The sequence below is a fragment of the Mirounga leonina genome, unplaced genomic scaffold, assembly GCF_011800145.1.
Source record: "Mirounga leonina isolate KUSES-001 unplaced genomic scaffold, KU_Mleo_1.0 Mir_154, whole genome shotgun sequence".
In the NCBI taxonomy this organism is placed as follows: domain Eukaryota; kingdom Metazoa; phylum Chordata; class Mammalia; order Carnivora; family Phocidae; genus Mirounga; species Mirounga leonina.
The window spans coordinates 54526907-54540775 of record NW_023270389.1 but is presented as its reverse complement, the minus strand read 5'-3'; the positions used below and the strand labels follow the sequence as shown (position 1 = coordinate 54540775).

At 38.7% G+C, this 13869-nt stretch overlaps 1 protein-coding gene across 16 annotated transcripts in view; it reads left to right on the top strand.

Annotated features, from left to right (window-relative positions):
- Window positions 1–13869, top strand: part of PRRC2C (proline rich coiled-coil 2C) — a 90529-nt gene that overhangs the window by 42697 nt on the left and 33963 nt on the right. For all 16 annotated transcript variants that reach the window (XM_035010809.1, XM_035010810.1, XM_035010811.1 and 13 more), the window contains 5 exons: window positions 2337–2506; window positions 2942–3191; window positions 5382–5592; window positions 6807–9056; window positions 11038–11246. In XM_035010809.1, coding sequence (XP_034866700.1) covers window positions 2337–2506; window positions 2942–3191; window positions 5382–5592; window positions 6807–9056; window positions 11038–11246 — 3090 coding nt within the window. The remainder of the gene's footprint in view (window positions 1–2336; window positions 2507–2941; window positions 3192–5381; window positions 5593–6806; window positions 9057–11037; window positions 11247–13869) is intronic.

Here is a 13869-nt window from a genome sequence, read left to right as displayed (position 1 = left end):
AATTCCTTTCTCATTTCCTTTTGCTATATTCTGTAGCTACCTTCTTTGTTTTTACCATGGGGATTATATAAACATACAAAAGTTTTAACACTAAATTTATACCAGTTTAACTTTAATAATATACAAAGATTCATTCCTTTTCCTTTTCCTTTATCACTTCCATTTGTATTCCTTTTGGTTGTTGTCACAGAATTACATCTTTAACTTTGTATCCCCAGAAACAAACTAATAATTATTTTAAATGCATTAGTTTCTTTTTTTAAAATTCTTTATTATTTTAGATTTTATCTATTTGAGAGAGAATGAGAGAGAGAGAGAGAGAGCACGAGAGGGGGAGGGTCAGAGGGAGAAGCAGACTGCCCGCTGAGCAGGGAGCCCGACACCGGATTTGATCCCGGGACTCCAGGATCATGACCTGAGCCGAAGGCAATCACCTAACCAACTGAGCCACCTAGGTGCCCAGTGCAGTAGTTTCTTAAATTATGTGGAAAACAGTGTGGAGTTACAAGCCAAAATATAATGTTGTTAGCTTTTAGACTAATTGCTTTATGTAAAAAAAAAAGTATTCATTTCATAAATCACATGGACAAACAGTTACACATACTACTGCCTTTTATAATTGCCCATGTATTTGCCTTTATTGAGATCGTTATTTTGTCATGCAGTTTTGATTTACTGTGTGCTCACCTTTCATTTTACCCTACAGGACTCCCTTGAGCATTTGTTGGAGGGCAGGTCTAGTGGTAATGAACTCTTCCATAGCTTTTATCTGGGAATATTTTAATTTCTCCCTCATTTTTGAAGAACAGTTTCGCAAGATATAGGATTCTTGGTTGATAGGTTTTTTTTTCTTTTAATACTTTGAGATGCCTTCTAGCCTCCAATGTTTCTGATGAGAAATCTGATAGTTTTATTAAGAATCCCATTTATGTGACTGACTTCTTGAAACTCCTTAGTGCTATCCTGCTGCTTTCAAGATTCACTCTTTGTCTTTTTAAAGTTTGATTATAATGTATCTCAATTTGGGACTCTTAGAATTGGGAGAGCTTCTTAGAAGTTATATTCATGCTTTCATCAAATTTGAGACGTTTTTGGCCATTATTTCTTCACATATTCTCTCTGCCCCTTTGTCTCTCTCCTGCTTCTAGACTCCTTCTCAGTGTGTATGTTTGGTCTGTTGATCTTGTCCTATAGGTGCCTTAAGCTCTGTTTATTTTTTGTTCTGTTCCTCAGACATAATAATTTCCATTGTCCTATCTTCAGGTTTGCGAATTCTTTCTTCTGCTTGCTCCAGTGTGGGTTTAAATGTGAGAGGGACGGGGTGTGTGCCTGGGTGGCTCAGTTGGTTAGGTGTCCAACTCTTGGTTTCAGCTCAGGTCATGATCTCATGGCTCTGTGCTCAGCAGGGAATCTCCGTGAGGATTCTCTCCCTCTGCCCCACCTGCCAGTCTTGTGCGTGTATGCATGCTGTCTATCTAGATAAATAAATCTTTAAAAAAAAATGTGAGGGGGGGTGCATAGCTGGTACTGTGCTAAGAGATCAATTGACTGATATTAACCACAGTTCATCATCCACGGGAGGCCTGCTTCTCCCTCTCCCACTCCCTCTGCTTGTGTCCCCTCTCTAGCTGTGTCTCTCTGTCAAATAAATAAATAAAATCTTTAAGATGAAAAGAATTTATAAGAAGTTTGGCTTGGTAATTGTGACAAATGACATTTTCTAGAACAAATATGGCTGTGGTTTTCTTCAGGATGAAAAATTGTTAGTAAATAAGTATATAGTTCTTTTTGGTATCATTCTTGATACTCTTTACATAGAATAATTTATATGTTTGATGATAGCTGATGATCACTGTTGTCAGACTTTGATTCATTAGTTTTCTTTATAGATAGTAATCTGTTGATCAAAAAGCAAACTATTAATGTTATATTTTACGTTTAGGCCATTTGTGTTTTCACATAAATCCTAGTGAACCACAGGTAAATACTGACAGGATTAATAGTTATTGAAACAATGGGAAATAGGGTAGTATTTGAAGTGTTTTATTATCATAAGGTATCAAATACAAATTTTTGCTTGGTAAAGTATTTGGACCTGTGATCTCTAGCTTAAGAACCTGGCTTTGAGGAAATCTAAGGTTTTGTTACTTTAATATTAACCTCATTGATGGCTACCAGTATTAGAGTACAGAACAGTTTTTTGGAGTGTTATGGATACTTTCTTCCTCATTAACCTTATTTATATATCAATCTAATAATTTCCTGCCAGTGCACACATCATGTATTTGGTAAGTGTCATCAATGAATATCACTATTTTTCACCCTTTCTTTGACAGAGGATGATGCAGTTTTCACCAGACAAGACAGCAGTCGCAGTGAAAAAGAGACCACTCAAGTGGCACATGAAACAGAGCCAGAATCGGGGGCTCAGCCTCGGCCTGCTGTATTATCTGGTTATTTTAAACAGTTTCAGAAGTCTTTACCACCTCGATTTCAGCGACAGCAGGTAACAGTAAAACATTTTATCATGTATGTGTGATCGACAAGGTTTCTTGTTCAGTCTTCTGAGAGGTAGTTTGACATGAAACCTAAAATACACAAAGCACAAAAATTTTCCCTGAAATTCTTTTCCTTTTTAATTAAAGGGTGTTGATAATGGGTTTTACCATAAACTTCTCTGTCATTTTTTCCCCTCTGCCTCGTTTGTAGACACCGTCTTCCTTTCTAGGGTATTATTTCTGCAGTATAATTAATGAGTGAGTAATTTCTTAAGGCGAAATGTCATGACTTATTTTTTGTTCTTTTCACTTACCATCTCTCACTGTTCAATATCTTTGGAATTCTTTTCCCTGAAGGATTCAGAAAAGCCTGTTCTTATATGAGTGATACTAATTTATCACGTGGAACAAAAAGCTCAGGGTGTGGGGTCCTGCTTTTCCAGGAGCAGATGAAGCAGCAGCAGTGGCAGCAGCAGCAGCAGCAAGGCGTGCTTCCACAGACGGTGCCGTCGCAGCCGTCCGGCAGTGCCGTCCCTCCTCCACCGCACAGACCTCTCTACCAGCCCATGCAGCCTCACCCTCAGCACTTGGCTTCTATGGGTTTTGATCCAAGGTGGCTCATGATGCAGTCGTACATGGATCCCCGAATGATGTCCGGTAGACCTGCTATGGATATTCCACCCATTCATCCTGGTGAGTTGGAACTGATGTTGTGTCATGGCTCACTGCCGTTGTACAACCACCTGCCTCCCATTTTCACTCTGAATTCCTTTAAGATGTATCATCTAGTAAGAACTTACGTAGGGTGCCTAGATAATTTTTTTTAAGATTTTATTTATTTATTTGAGAGAGAGAGAGAGTGTGTGTGCACAAGTGGGGAGCAGGGTTAGAGGGAGAGGGAGAAAGACAAGCAGACTCCCCACTCAGTGGGCAGCCCAACGCAGGGCTCCATCCTAGGACCCTGAGATCATGACCTGAGCTGAAGTTGGATGCTTAACTGACTGAGCCACCCAGGTGCCCCTGGATTTTTTATTTTTAAAGATTTTATTTATTTTAGACAGCGAGTGAGCACACATGAATGGGAGGGGCAGAGGGAGAGGTAGAGAGCATCTCAAGCAGGTTTCTCAGCACAGAGTCTGACATGGGGCTCAGTCTCACGACCCTGAGATCAAGACCAAGAGTCAGACGCTTAACCGACTGTGCCACCCAGGTACCCCAGGGTGCCTAGATGATTTTTATTTAAAAGATTTATCTATTCGAGAGAGAGAGTGCACACGCAGGCTTGTGGAGGGACAGAGGGTGAGGGAGAGAGAATCTCAAGCAGACGCCCCACTGAGCAGGGGGCCCAATTCGGGGCTCAGTCTCACAATCCTGAAATCATGACCTGAGCCGAAATTAAGGGTCAGACGCTTAACTGACTGAGCCACCTAGGTGCCCCCAGAGTGCGTAGATTTTTAATCCAAAAAATTCTGTAACTTTCAACACAGAGTAGTTAAATGCCAAACACTGTATCATACATGTAACAATACCAAAACTAGTTTTTTTCTGTTTTGTAAATATTTAAAATTTTTAGTCTGAAAATATTTTCTGTTATCTGCTAAATAGTTTTCATTTTTTTAAGTGTTTAAGCATTTAAATTTTGTCCATGTATTCTATATTCCAGCTTTTCAATTTTCTCTGCCAATACTTGGCGTTTTCACATAGGTTAGCTGAAAACAATTGAATTAGCAGTGTTGTATGGAATCACAATAAATCCAGATAATTCATTAACAAAGTGGTATAGAGGAAAATTTAGGGGTGTTAAAAATACCAAGAATCATGTCTTAATTTTAAAATTTATACTGCAGTTTTAAAATTTAAGAGGCATGGGGCGCCTGGGTGGCTCAGTTGGTTAAGCGGCTCAGGTCATGATCCTGGAGTCCCGGGATCAGGTCCCGCATCAGGCTCCCTGCTCGGCGGGGAGTCTGCTTCTCCCTCTGACCCTCCCCCCTCTCATGCTCTCTCTCTCTCTATCTCATTCTCTCTCTCAAATAAATAAATAAAATCTTTTAAAAAAAAAAATTTAAGAGGCATAATTAATAGCATGGATCAACTAAACTACATTAATGGAATTATCTGTAGGAAATATTTTCTCTGGAAATCTATCACTATTGGTGTAATCCTCATTATGTTCTTAACATGCATAGAGGCATCATACATGTTACTGATTTTTATAGGCATTGTATTTTTTTTCCTTTAAAAATAGGCTGCTGGGGTGCCTGGGTGGCTCAGTCGTTAAGCATCTGCCTTCGGCTCAGGTCATGATCCCAGGGTCCTTTGATCGAGCCCCGCATCGGGCTCCCTGTGGAGCAGGGAGCTTGCTTTTCCCTCTCCCACTCCCCCTGCTTGTGTTCCCTCTCTCGCTGTGTCTCTCAAATAAATGAATAAAATCTTAAAAAAATAAAAATTAAAAAAACAAAAATAGGCTGCTGTTGTGGTGTGCTTTGTTTGCTTCCTTAATTCTTAAATCTATTTTTTTTTTTAAGATTTTATTTATTTGAGAGAGAGAGCACAAGCAGGGAGAGGGGAAGAGGGAGAAGCAGGCTCCCTGCTGAGCATGGAGCTTGGTGTGGGGCTTGATCTGGGATCATGACTAGAGCCAAAGGCAGACGCTTAACTGACTGAGCCACCCAGGCGCCCCCTCTTAAATCTATTTAATAGCAACAGTAAAAATTGTATTCACAGAAAAACTTGTATAAATTTCATTAATCATTTCTTGAGTTCCTCACTTGGCAAAAAGTATTTCTTTAGCTCAAGTGTAGAATTCCAAATACTAATTAATAACCCAGATTCTTTATGTGTATCGTGATTGTTTTTCCCATCTTTTTCTGACCTTTTGTATAGGAATGATTCCTCCTAAGCCATTAATGAGAAGAGAACAGATGGAAGGATCGCCAAACAGTTCTGAGTCATTTGAGCATATAGCACGATCTACAAGAGATCATGCAATTTCCCTCTCTGAACCTCGTGTAATGTGGGGGTCAGATCCCTATCCCCATACAGAGCCTCAGCAGGCCACTACTCCCAAGGCAACAGAAGAACCTGAGGATGCAAGGTAATTATAAAAATTATGAATACAAATTGAATATTGTGGTAAAATGAAAACTATAGTGTCCCTGAAGATCATTCTGATTTAGGACTGAGTGACAAATCTGATTTCCTTCCATTTAGTTTATGTCATTTCATTTTTGGACATGCTTTCTTTTTATCTCATTCCTGTATTGATAGAGCATTTTGTCACCTAGTTCTGTACACTGAATTAAATACTGAAATTCAGTGTTATATGTAAAATTAGCAGGCTTCTACTATTTGACATGTAGTCTAGCTTAAAGCATTGATATAATTTTTCCACTAATGAAAAATGGTAGACATTTGATTATCAGTACCTCGTGGAAGTCTTCTAATGCCAAGATAAAGGCAAATACTAATTTACAGAGATAATTCGAAGTCGTAGAAAATTGGTGATCTGTAGTAATTTATAACCATAAACTTAGAACTTCTGCCCTTTTTAAGGAGTGTATTTTGTAATCCTGATTCATCGGGGAAGATAGATCTACTCTAGTGTACTCTTTGATTATGGGTGGGAATTATTAGTCTTGATGGATTAAAAATTCACATCAGCATGGCCTAAACTTCCTTTTATCTTAAGGAATGAATTTCATTTGTTTGTAATTGTAGGGAAAAAAACATAACGTGGCATCTACTGTCAACGAAATTTTGAGTGTTCGGTACAGTATTGTTAACTACAAGCATGGTGTTTTACAATACATTTCTAGAAATTTTTCATCTTGTATAACTGAAAGTTTATACCCACTGAGTAGCAAATAATTTCCCCATTGCTGCTAGTCTCTGGCAATCACCATTCTACTTTATGCTTGGATGAGTTCGATTACATTATACATATAAGTGGATTCCTACAGTATTTGTCCTGTGATTATTCATTTCACGTAGTATAATGTTCTCATCCATCTGGTAGCATATAACAGTATTTTCTTCTTTTTAATGTCTAAAAGGACATTCTATTTATGTATATACCACATTTTCTTCATCCATCTGTCAGTGGACACTGAGGGTTGTTTCCACCTCTCAGCTATTATGAATATTGCTGCACTAAACTTTTTAAGGAGACATAAAGATTAGGATCCTTTTTAAATGGTTTTTATGATTAGGATCCATTTGTGGTTTATAATTAAAGGGATTATTTTGCTGTACACTTGTGAGAAAGAGTTTGTCTTGGTAGTTATGCTTCTGAATTCTCATTTTTTTTAGGCCTGAAGCCCCAGTGGATCAGGAACAGATTACTGCTGCTTATCCTGTAGAACACAGTCAATTAGAGGTTCATCCAAAAGCAGACTTTGTCAGAGAATCAAGTGAGACAGAAGTACAGAAGTTTTTAAGCAGATCTGTGGAAGACATTAGACCTCACCATACTGACACAAACAATCAGTCTGCTTGTTTTGATGTACCTGATCAAAAAACTGTATCCACTCCTCAAGAAGAGCGGATGTCAGCTGGAGAAAGTCAGCCTGCTCGGAAAAGAAGTGTTTCCCATGGATCTAACCATACTCAAAAATCAGAGGAGCAAAGAAATGACCCATCTGCAGGCATTCCTAAAGTAACCAGCAGATGCATTGATTCAAAGGAACCAGTAGAAAGGACAGAGGAAAAACCAAAGAAGGATGGCTTTATACGATCTTCTGAGGGACCAAAACCTGAAAAACTGTATAAATCTAAATCGGAAACTCGTTGGGGCCCAAGGCCAAGCTCCAACAGAAGAGAAGAAGGTAATGATAGGCCTGTGAGAAGATCAGGTCCCATTAAAAAACCTATACTTAGGGATATGAAAGAGGAGCGAGAGCAGCGGAAGGAGAAGGAAGGGGAAAAGGGAGAAAAGGTCACCGAAAAAGTTGTAAAACCTGAAAAGACAGAAAAGAAAGATCCTCTTGCTCCAGTCCCACCACCTGCAGCACCAGTTCAGCCACAGTCAGTCCCACCACCACCTCAACCAGAACTGGAGAAATTACCTTCAACGGAAACTTCAACTGTGGTTCAAAAGCCACCTCAAGATGCTGAGAAGCCCTTGGAACCTGTAAGTAGTGTTGAGGTAGAGCCTATGGCTAAAACTGTAAACCAGCAAACTGTCACAGTACCAGCAGTGAAAGAAGAAAAACAACCTGAGAAACTCAGTAGCAAAGATCTTGTTTTAGAGAGGCCTCGACCAGATTCAAGACCAGGAGTTAAAAAAGAGTCCACTTTACCCCCTCGGACCTATTGGAAAGAAGCTAGAGATAGAGATTGGTTTCCAGATCAAGGATACAGAGGTCGAGGCCGGGGTGAATACTATTCCAGAGGCCGAAGCTATAGAGGTTCTTATGGAGGGCGTGGCCGGGGTGGGAGAGGGCATACTCGAGACTATCCTCAATATAGAGACAATAAGCCACGGACAGAGCATGTGTCCTCAGGACCTCTTCGACAGCGAGAAGAAAGTGAAACACGAAGTGAGAGCTCTGATTTTGAAGTTGTTCCCAAAAGAAGACGACAGCGAGGTTCAGAGACTGACACAGACAGTGAAATTCATGAAAGTGCAAGTGATAAGGATAGTTTAAGCAAAGGTAAACTTCCCAAAAGAGAGGAACGGTCTGAAAACAAAAAACCTATAAAGCCTCAGTCTTCTTTCAAGCCTGAAAATCACATCCGAATAGATAATAGACCTCTAGAAAAACCTTATGTGAGGGATGATGATAAATCTAAACCAGGCTTCCTTCCTAAAGGAGAGCCTACACGGCGAGGCAGAGGGGGAACATTCAGACGTGGTGGAAGGGATCCTGGAGGCCGACCGTCGCGCCCTTCCACCTTACGAAGACCTGCCTATAGGGACAATCAGTGGAACCCAAGGCAAGCAGAAGCTCCTAAGCCAGACGATGGAGAGCCACCAAGAAGACATGAGCAGTTTATTCCTATACCAGCAGATAAACGACCTCCAAAATTTGAGCGAAAATTTGACCCAGCTAGAGAGAGGCCCCGACGACAACGTCCTACCCGACCACCGAGGCAAGATAAGCCTCCTCGATTTAGACGTCTCAGAGAGAGGGAGGCTGCTTCCAAAACCAACGAGGTGGCAGTGCCCACAAATGGCACCGTTAATAATGTGGTTCAAGAACCAGTTAACCCTTCTGGGGATATTTCTGGGAATAAGACGCCAGACTTATCTAATCAGAACTCTTCAGATCAGGCAAATGAAGAATGGGAAACAGCTTCTGAAAGCAGTGATTTCAACGAGAGACGTGAGAGAGATGAAAAGAAAAATGCTGATTTGAATGCACAAGCGGTTACAAAGGCCGGAGAGAATGTTTTACCTCCAAAAAGGGAAATAGCAAAGAGAAGTTTTTCTAGCCAGAGGCCTGGCGTAGATCGCCAGAATCGGCGTGGCAACAGTGGTCCACCCAAATCCGGAAGGAATTTCTCAGGTCCTAGAAATGAAAGGAGAAGTGGTCTACCATCAAAAAGTGGGAAGCGAGGGTGAGTACTTTATTTTCAATACAATTGCATTCGTACCTGGAAGTTGAACTGAGCAAAGGAGCCAGTCTAGATAGGGGACCCAGACATTGTTTTCCCCTAAATTTTTTTGTCTGTTCTCAAAGTTAAGGGTGCTTGAACAAGAGAGGTTAATGGGTCTCAGGAGTCTTTGCCTCCTAAATTACATTTTTCTAGAAATGTGTATCTGTACATCTAGGGAGGGACCTGTACAGTGTCACAGTGTCTTCCTTTTGGTAAGTCTTTTTTTTTTTTTTTTTGAAAGTCATCTTATTAATGATGAGCAGCCCTCCTTTCTTTTTTGGTTTCTCTTTGCAAAACTCTGGTGCTCATAGGTGTCCTCTGGGACTTAAATGAATACTTTTTAACCATATGCTTTATCACTCTGTACTGGTTGCTAGGAAGTGAATGTTGAACCTTAAGAATAAATTATATCTTCCTCGTGAGTTGCAAACTACAGGAAATGATCCAGCTGGGTAGAGGCCCAGAACTGCCACCAAGGCCACCAGTAACATAAATACCGTTGGATTTATTTTAAAACAATTTTTCGAAACTGTACTAAGTTTGGTCTGTTCTTTTAAATATTAAAATGTTGTTTATGGTAAATTATTAATTCCTTTATATTAGGAAAAATTAAAGTAGCAGTATGCCTAGTTTTGTTCATTCATTCTTTCATTCATTTATTTGCCTAGTTTTTAATAGGTTCTGGTACTTACTGCCGCTTCCTCACCAGTAAAATGGGGAGAAAATAATCGTACTTCTAAAAACTGGTGAAGATTATGGATATATCTGTGAACTACATAACATATCTGGTATATAGTAAACAGCTATTATTATGATGTGCCCTGGTTTTTGATCAAATTCCCGGGTTTGCAGCCTGAGCTGATAATTTATTCGGATAATATATTAATCTGCATTGGTTAGTTACAGTGTACTTAGCATTTCAGGTTACCACACCCATCAACAAAAATATTTTTGCTTTCTGATAACTTAGAAAAAAATTTAGGGAAATAATGTGACCAGTTGTGTTTCCTTAGTACCTTGTTAACACAGAATTTGAACCTCTCTTCCAAAGGCCAAAAGAATTAGGATAGCATGTGTAGTTACAATGTAGTTATTGACTGTAACTGAACTATTAGAGTTTTGAGTAGTAACACTCAAGGGAAATCTTGATCTGGTTTTTATGTAATGTAGATCTCAACAACTTAGCAAGACTTGTGCCATGTAGATGACAACTTTGAACCTGCAGAAATAGCAATTATTGGTTGTAATTAAAATGAGTCTTTTGAAAGAGTCCCATTTAGAAGAAATGATTTTATTCTTTAAATGTTTGAGCTCATGCTTTGTGTCAAGCACTTGGTAAGCCTTTATCTCAAGTGATACTATTGGCTAAGATGAACATGAATTTGTAAACGCATTTTCCATGGTATATTTTCATAAATTAAAAAAATCCAAGAATAAAATTTGATAGGAAACAAAAACTCTGGAAATACATTGGTTTGTGAAGTGAATTATTTCCATATTAAAAGTGGTTTTTTGTATGTTTACATTTATGTATCTGATTGATACACATAGTGTAAACAGAATGCTTTTTAAATTTTACATATGCTGCTCTGTTATGGAAAAGATCCAGTAACAAATACTTTGGACTAGCTTGGATCACAGGAATTTTCTGCCCTAAACCATGTTGATTAGCTTATTTATACCATGATAGACAGACACAGTAAGAACCTCCAGGGCACAATTGGAATTTTGGAATTTAATTCCTGGAAAGAGAGTCCACCTCCTTTATTGGGAAACTCAGTTTTAGTGAAGTTATACTCAACAGAAGTCCCTAAAGCTTATTGGTTTTAGAGTCTTCTATCCCACTGCTATTTCTTCTTAGATTAAACTTCAGAAATTGCCAGTAATTTTTCTTTGGTTCCGTTATGTGGAGGTAGTAGTAACTTGAATTACTGTTTTGTAGGCCATTTGATGACCAGTCTGCAGGCACAGCTGTTGTTGATCCTGTCAATGGCGGCTCTGCACACCACCAGGAAGGAACACCTAATGGTACGGGACAAAAGAACACCAAAGATTCCACAGGGAAAAAAAGAGAAGACCCCAAATCAGGCCCTAAAAAACCCAAAGAAAAAGTAGATGCACTATCACAGTTCGATCTCAACAATTATGCAAGTATGTCTTATATTCCTTTTATGTATATATTATGTTACATTTGAGTCGATATTTTAATAAGTCATTAAAGAGGGAAGGAATTGGACCTGCAAGGTCTAGATAGAGGCTGATTATGAATCACTAACTGATACAGTGAACTAAAATAACACCAACTTTTAGCCCAGCCCTGAATGCTTGATAAAGTTCTTGTTAAAGATAATCTACAGGGTTTCACTATTCTTCATAAAATGGGAGAAAATTAACTACTCCACCTTGCCAAACAGGTGTAGGAAAGCATAGAAGACTAAATGAGGATGCTTAGGTATATCTGTATGTATGCGTTATCTTCTATGAAAGAAATGTTAACCTTAGACTTACACCTTTGATAAAATTGGTATCTAAGATATGGTAAGTAGAGCATAATAGAGTGGGAGACAGTGTTGCTCTGGATAAATACTTTCAGTAAGCCATGAAGTAATAGGATATGAAATGTTAAGGATAACACATGCGATAAGAAAATATTTGTTGAAGAAGTTAATAAGGAATATCTATGAGAAGGCACTTACACATGTAAAAATGCACTGTTTGCCATTCATTCAGATAGACTTAAGCTGGAAATACTGTGTAAAATTGAGATTTACTAAGGCCAGATCATATTAATGGGAAAGTTAGGTTAGGTACTACTATTCCAGTATTAAAAAATAAAGATGAGAATTCTCATCTTGTTAAGGGTTATTTAAATATACAAAACTTGATTTGGGCCCAGGACCTTGCCATTATTATTTCTAGACCAGTCATTCTCAGCATGTTGTCCCCAGACCATCAGTATCACCTAGAAATTTGTAAGAAATTCAGAATCTTGGCCCCTACCTCAGACCTACTGAATCAGAAACCCTTGGAGCAGTCTGTGTTTTAACAAAATTGTCCAGGTGATTCTGATGCACACAAATAGTTGAGAACTATTGTTCTGGAATACCATTTTAGGATTCACATGGGAAAGAAATAATCTTAGCTTAATTGCATGTTTAAGAATTTTTAATTAGATTATGTAGAGCAGTGGTTCTCAACAAGAGTGATTTTGTACCCCAGGGAACATTGGGCAATCTCTGGAGACAGTTTTGATTGTCACAACGTGGGGCTGGGTGCTACTGACGTATGTAGGTATAGGCCAGGGATGCTGCTGAACATCCTAGAGTGCACAGGATGGGCACCTCAAAATGCTGATAGTGCTGAAATTGGAAAGCCCTGATTTAGAGAACAGAGTAGACCCATAGGAAGCTTGGATGCCAGCCTTAATGGTGGTCCATAAAGAAAGGAGAGTCTAAACCCCGCATTCCTAAAATAGCAAATGAAGATTACAAAAAGTCCACAAAACATGGCAGATTTGTCTTTCCAAATAACAGTTTACCAGTTTTCTTTCTTCAAAAGAACTTTTGGGATAGAAAATTCCCAAAGTACTACATTATTGGATTAAGACATAAAAAGGTAAGAACTCCATTACAATTCTGAGTTGACAGTGGAAACCGAGCTATACATTTTAAAAACTCATTAAGAGTTACTCATCTTTAAGTTGTTTTCCTAATACTCGTTAAGTAATTTCTCTTTAGCCCAAAATGTTACAAAGCACCAGGTTAAGAACAGAGTATTAAAAACGAACAGAAAGTATCATTCAAATTTCTATAAATGTTGCATGTAGTTGGGTAAACTAACTTCAAAACATTCTAAAGAAGCTCTTTGGCAAACAGATTGGAATAATGGGTGATGGCATGGCTATGAAGAAAAGCTTTATACACACACACTTTTTAGTCAAAGTGGAAGACTGAGATGAACTTAGAAATATGAAGAGGTTTCTTTACCACTGTGAAGTAATGGAGTACATGGCATCCATTGAAATGTTTGACCTTTCACTGAAATGAGCATTGCTCCTTAAGACATATGCAGAACTATCATAGATAAATCAGAACCGATCAGGCTTTTGTTAGAAAAACAATAACACGGAGCACCTGGCTAGCTCAGTTGGTGGAGCGTGCAACTCTTGGAGTTCTTAGTTTGAGCTTCACATTGGGTGTAGAGGTCAATTAAATAAGTATTTTTTAAAAAGAAAAAAAACAGAATAACAGTAATAGGTTTTTAAAGAGTGGAAGCCGGGAGTGCCTGGGTGGCTCAGTCAGTTAAGCATCTGACTCTTGATTTTGGCTCAGATCATGATCTCAGGGTCCTGAGATTAAACCTCTCATGGGGCTCCGTACAGCACAATGTCTCTCTCCCTCTCCCTCCCCCTGCTCGCACACACACGTGCTCTCTCTCTCTCTCATAAATAAATAAAATCTTTTTTAAAAAGGAGTGGAAGCCAATTGTAGTATTTATGATTTGTTTTCCTGTCATTGTTTACATAAATGCACATTTTTAGCTATTCAAAGAGAATTGTTTTCGGGTGGATTCCCTATGAACCACTCCCTAATAATACTCTCTTGCCATCCCTCGCAAGTTATCACCATCCTGAGTTATATGTATATGTATCATTCCCAAGCAAATAACTATTTTTATTGTGTGTCCCCCCATTAAAACATACATTATTTGCAAAATTAAAATAATTTATCTGAATTGCCTCACCCTTTTCTTATATTTATTTTGGAAACATTAT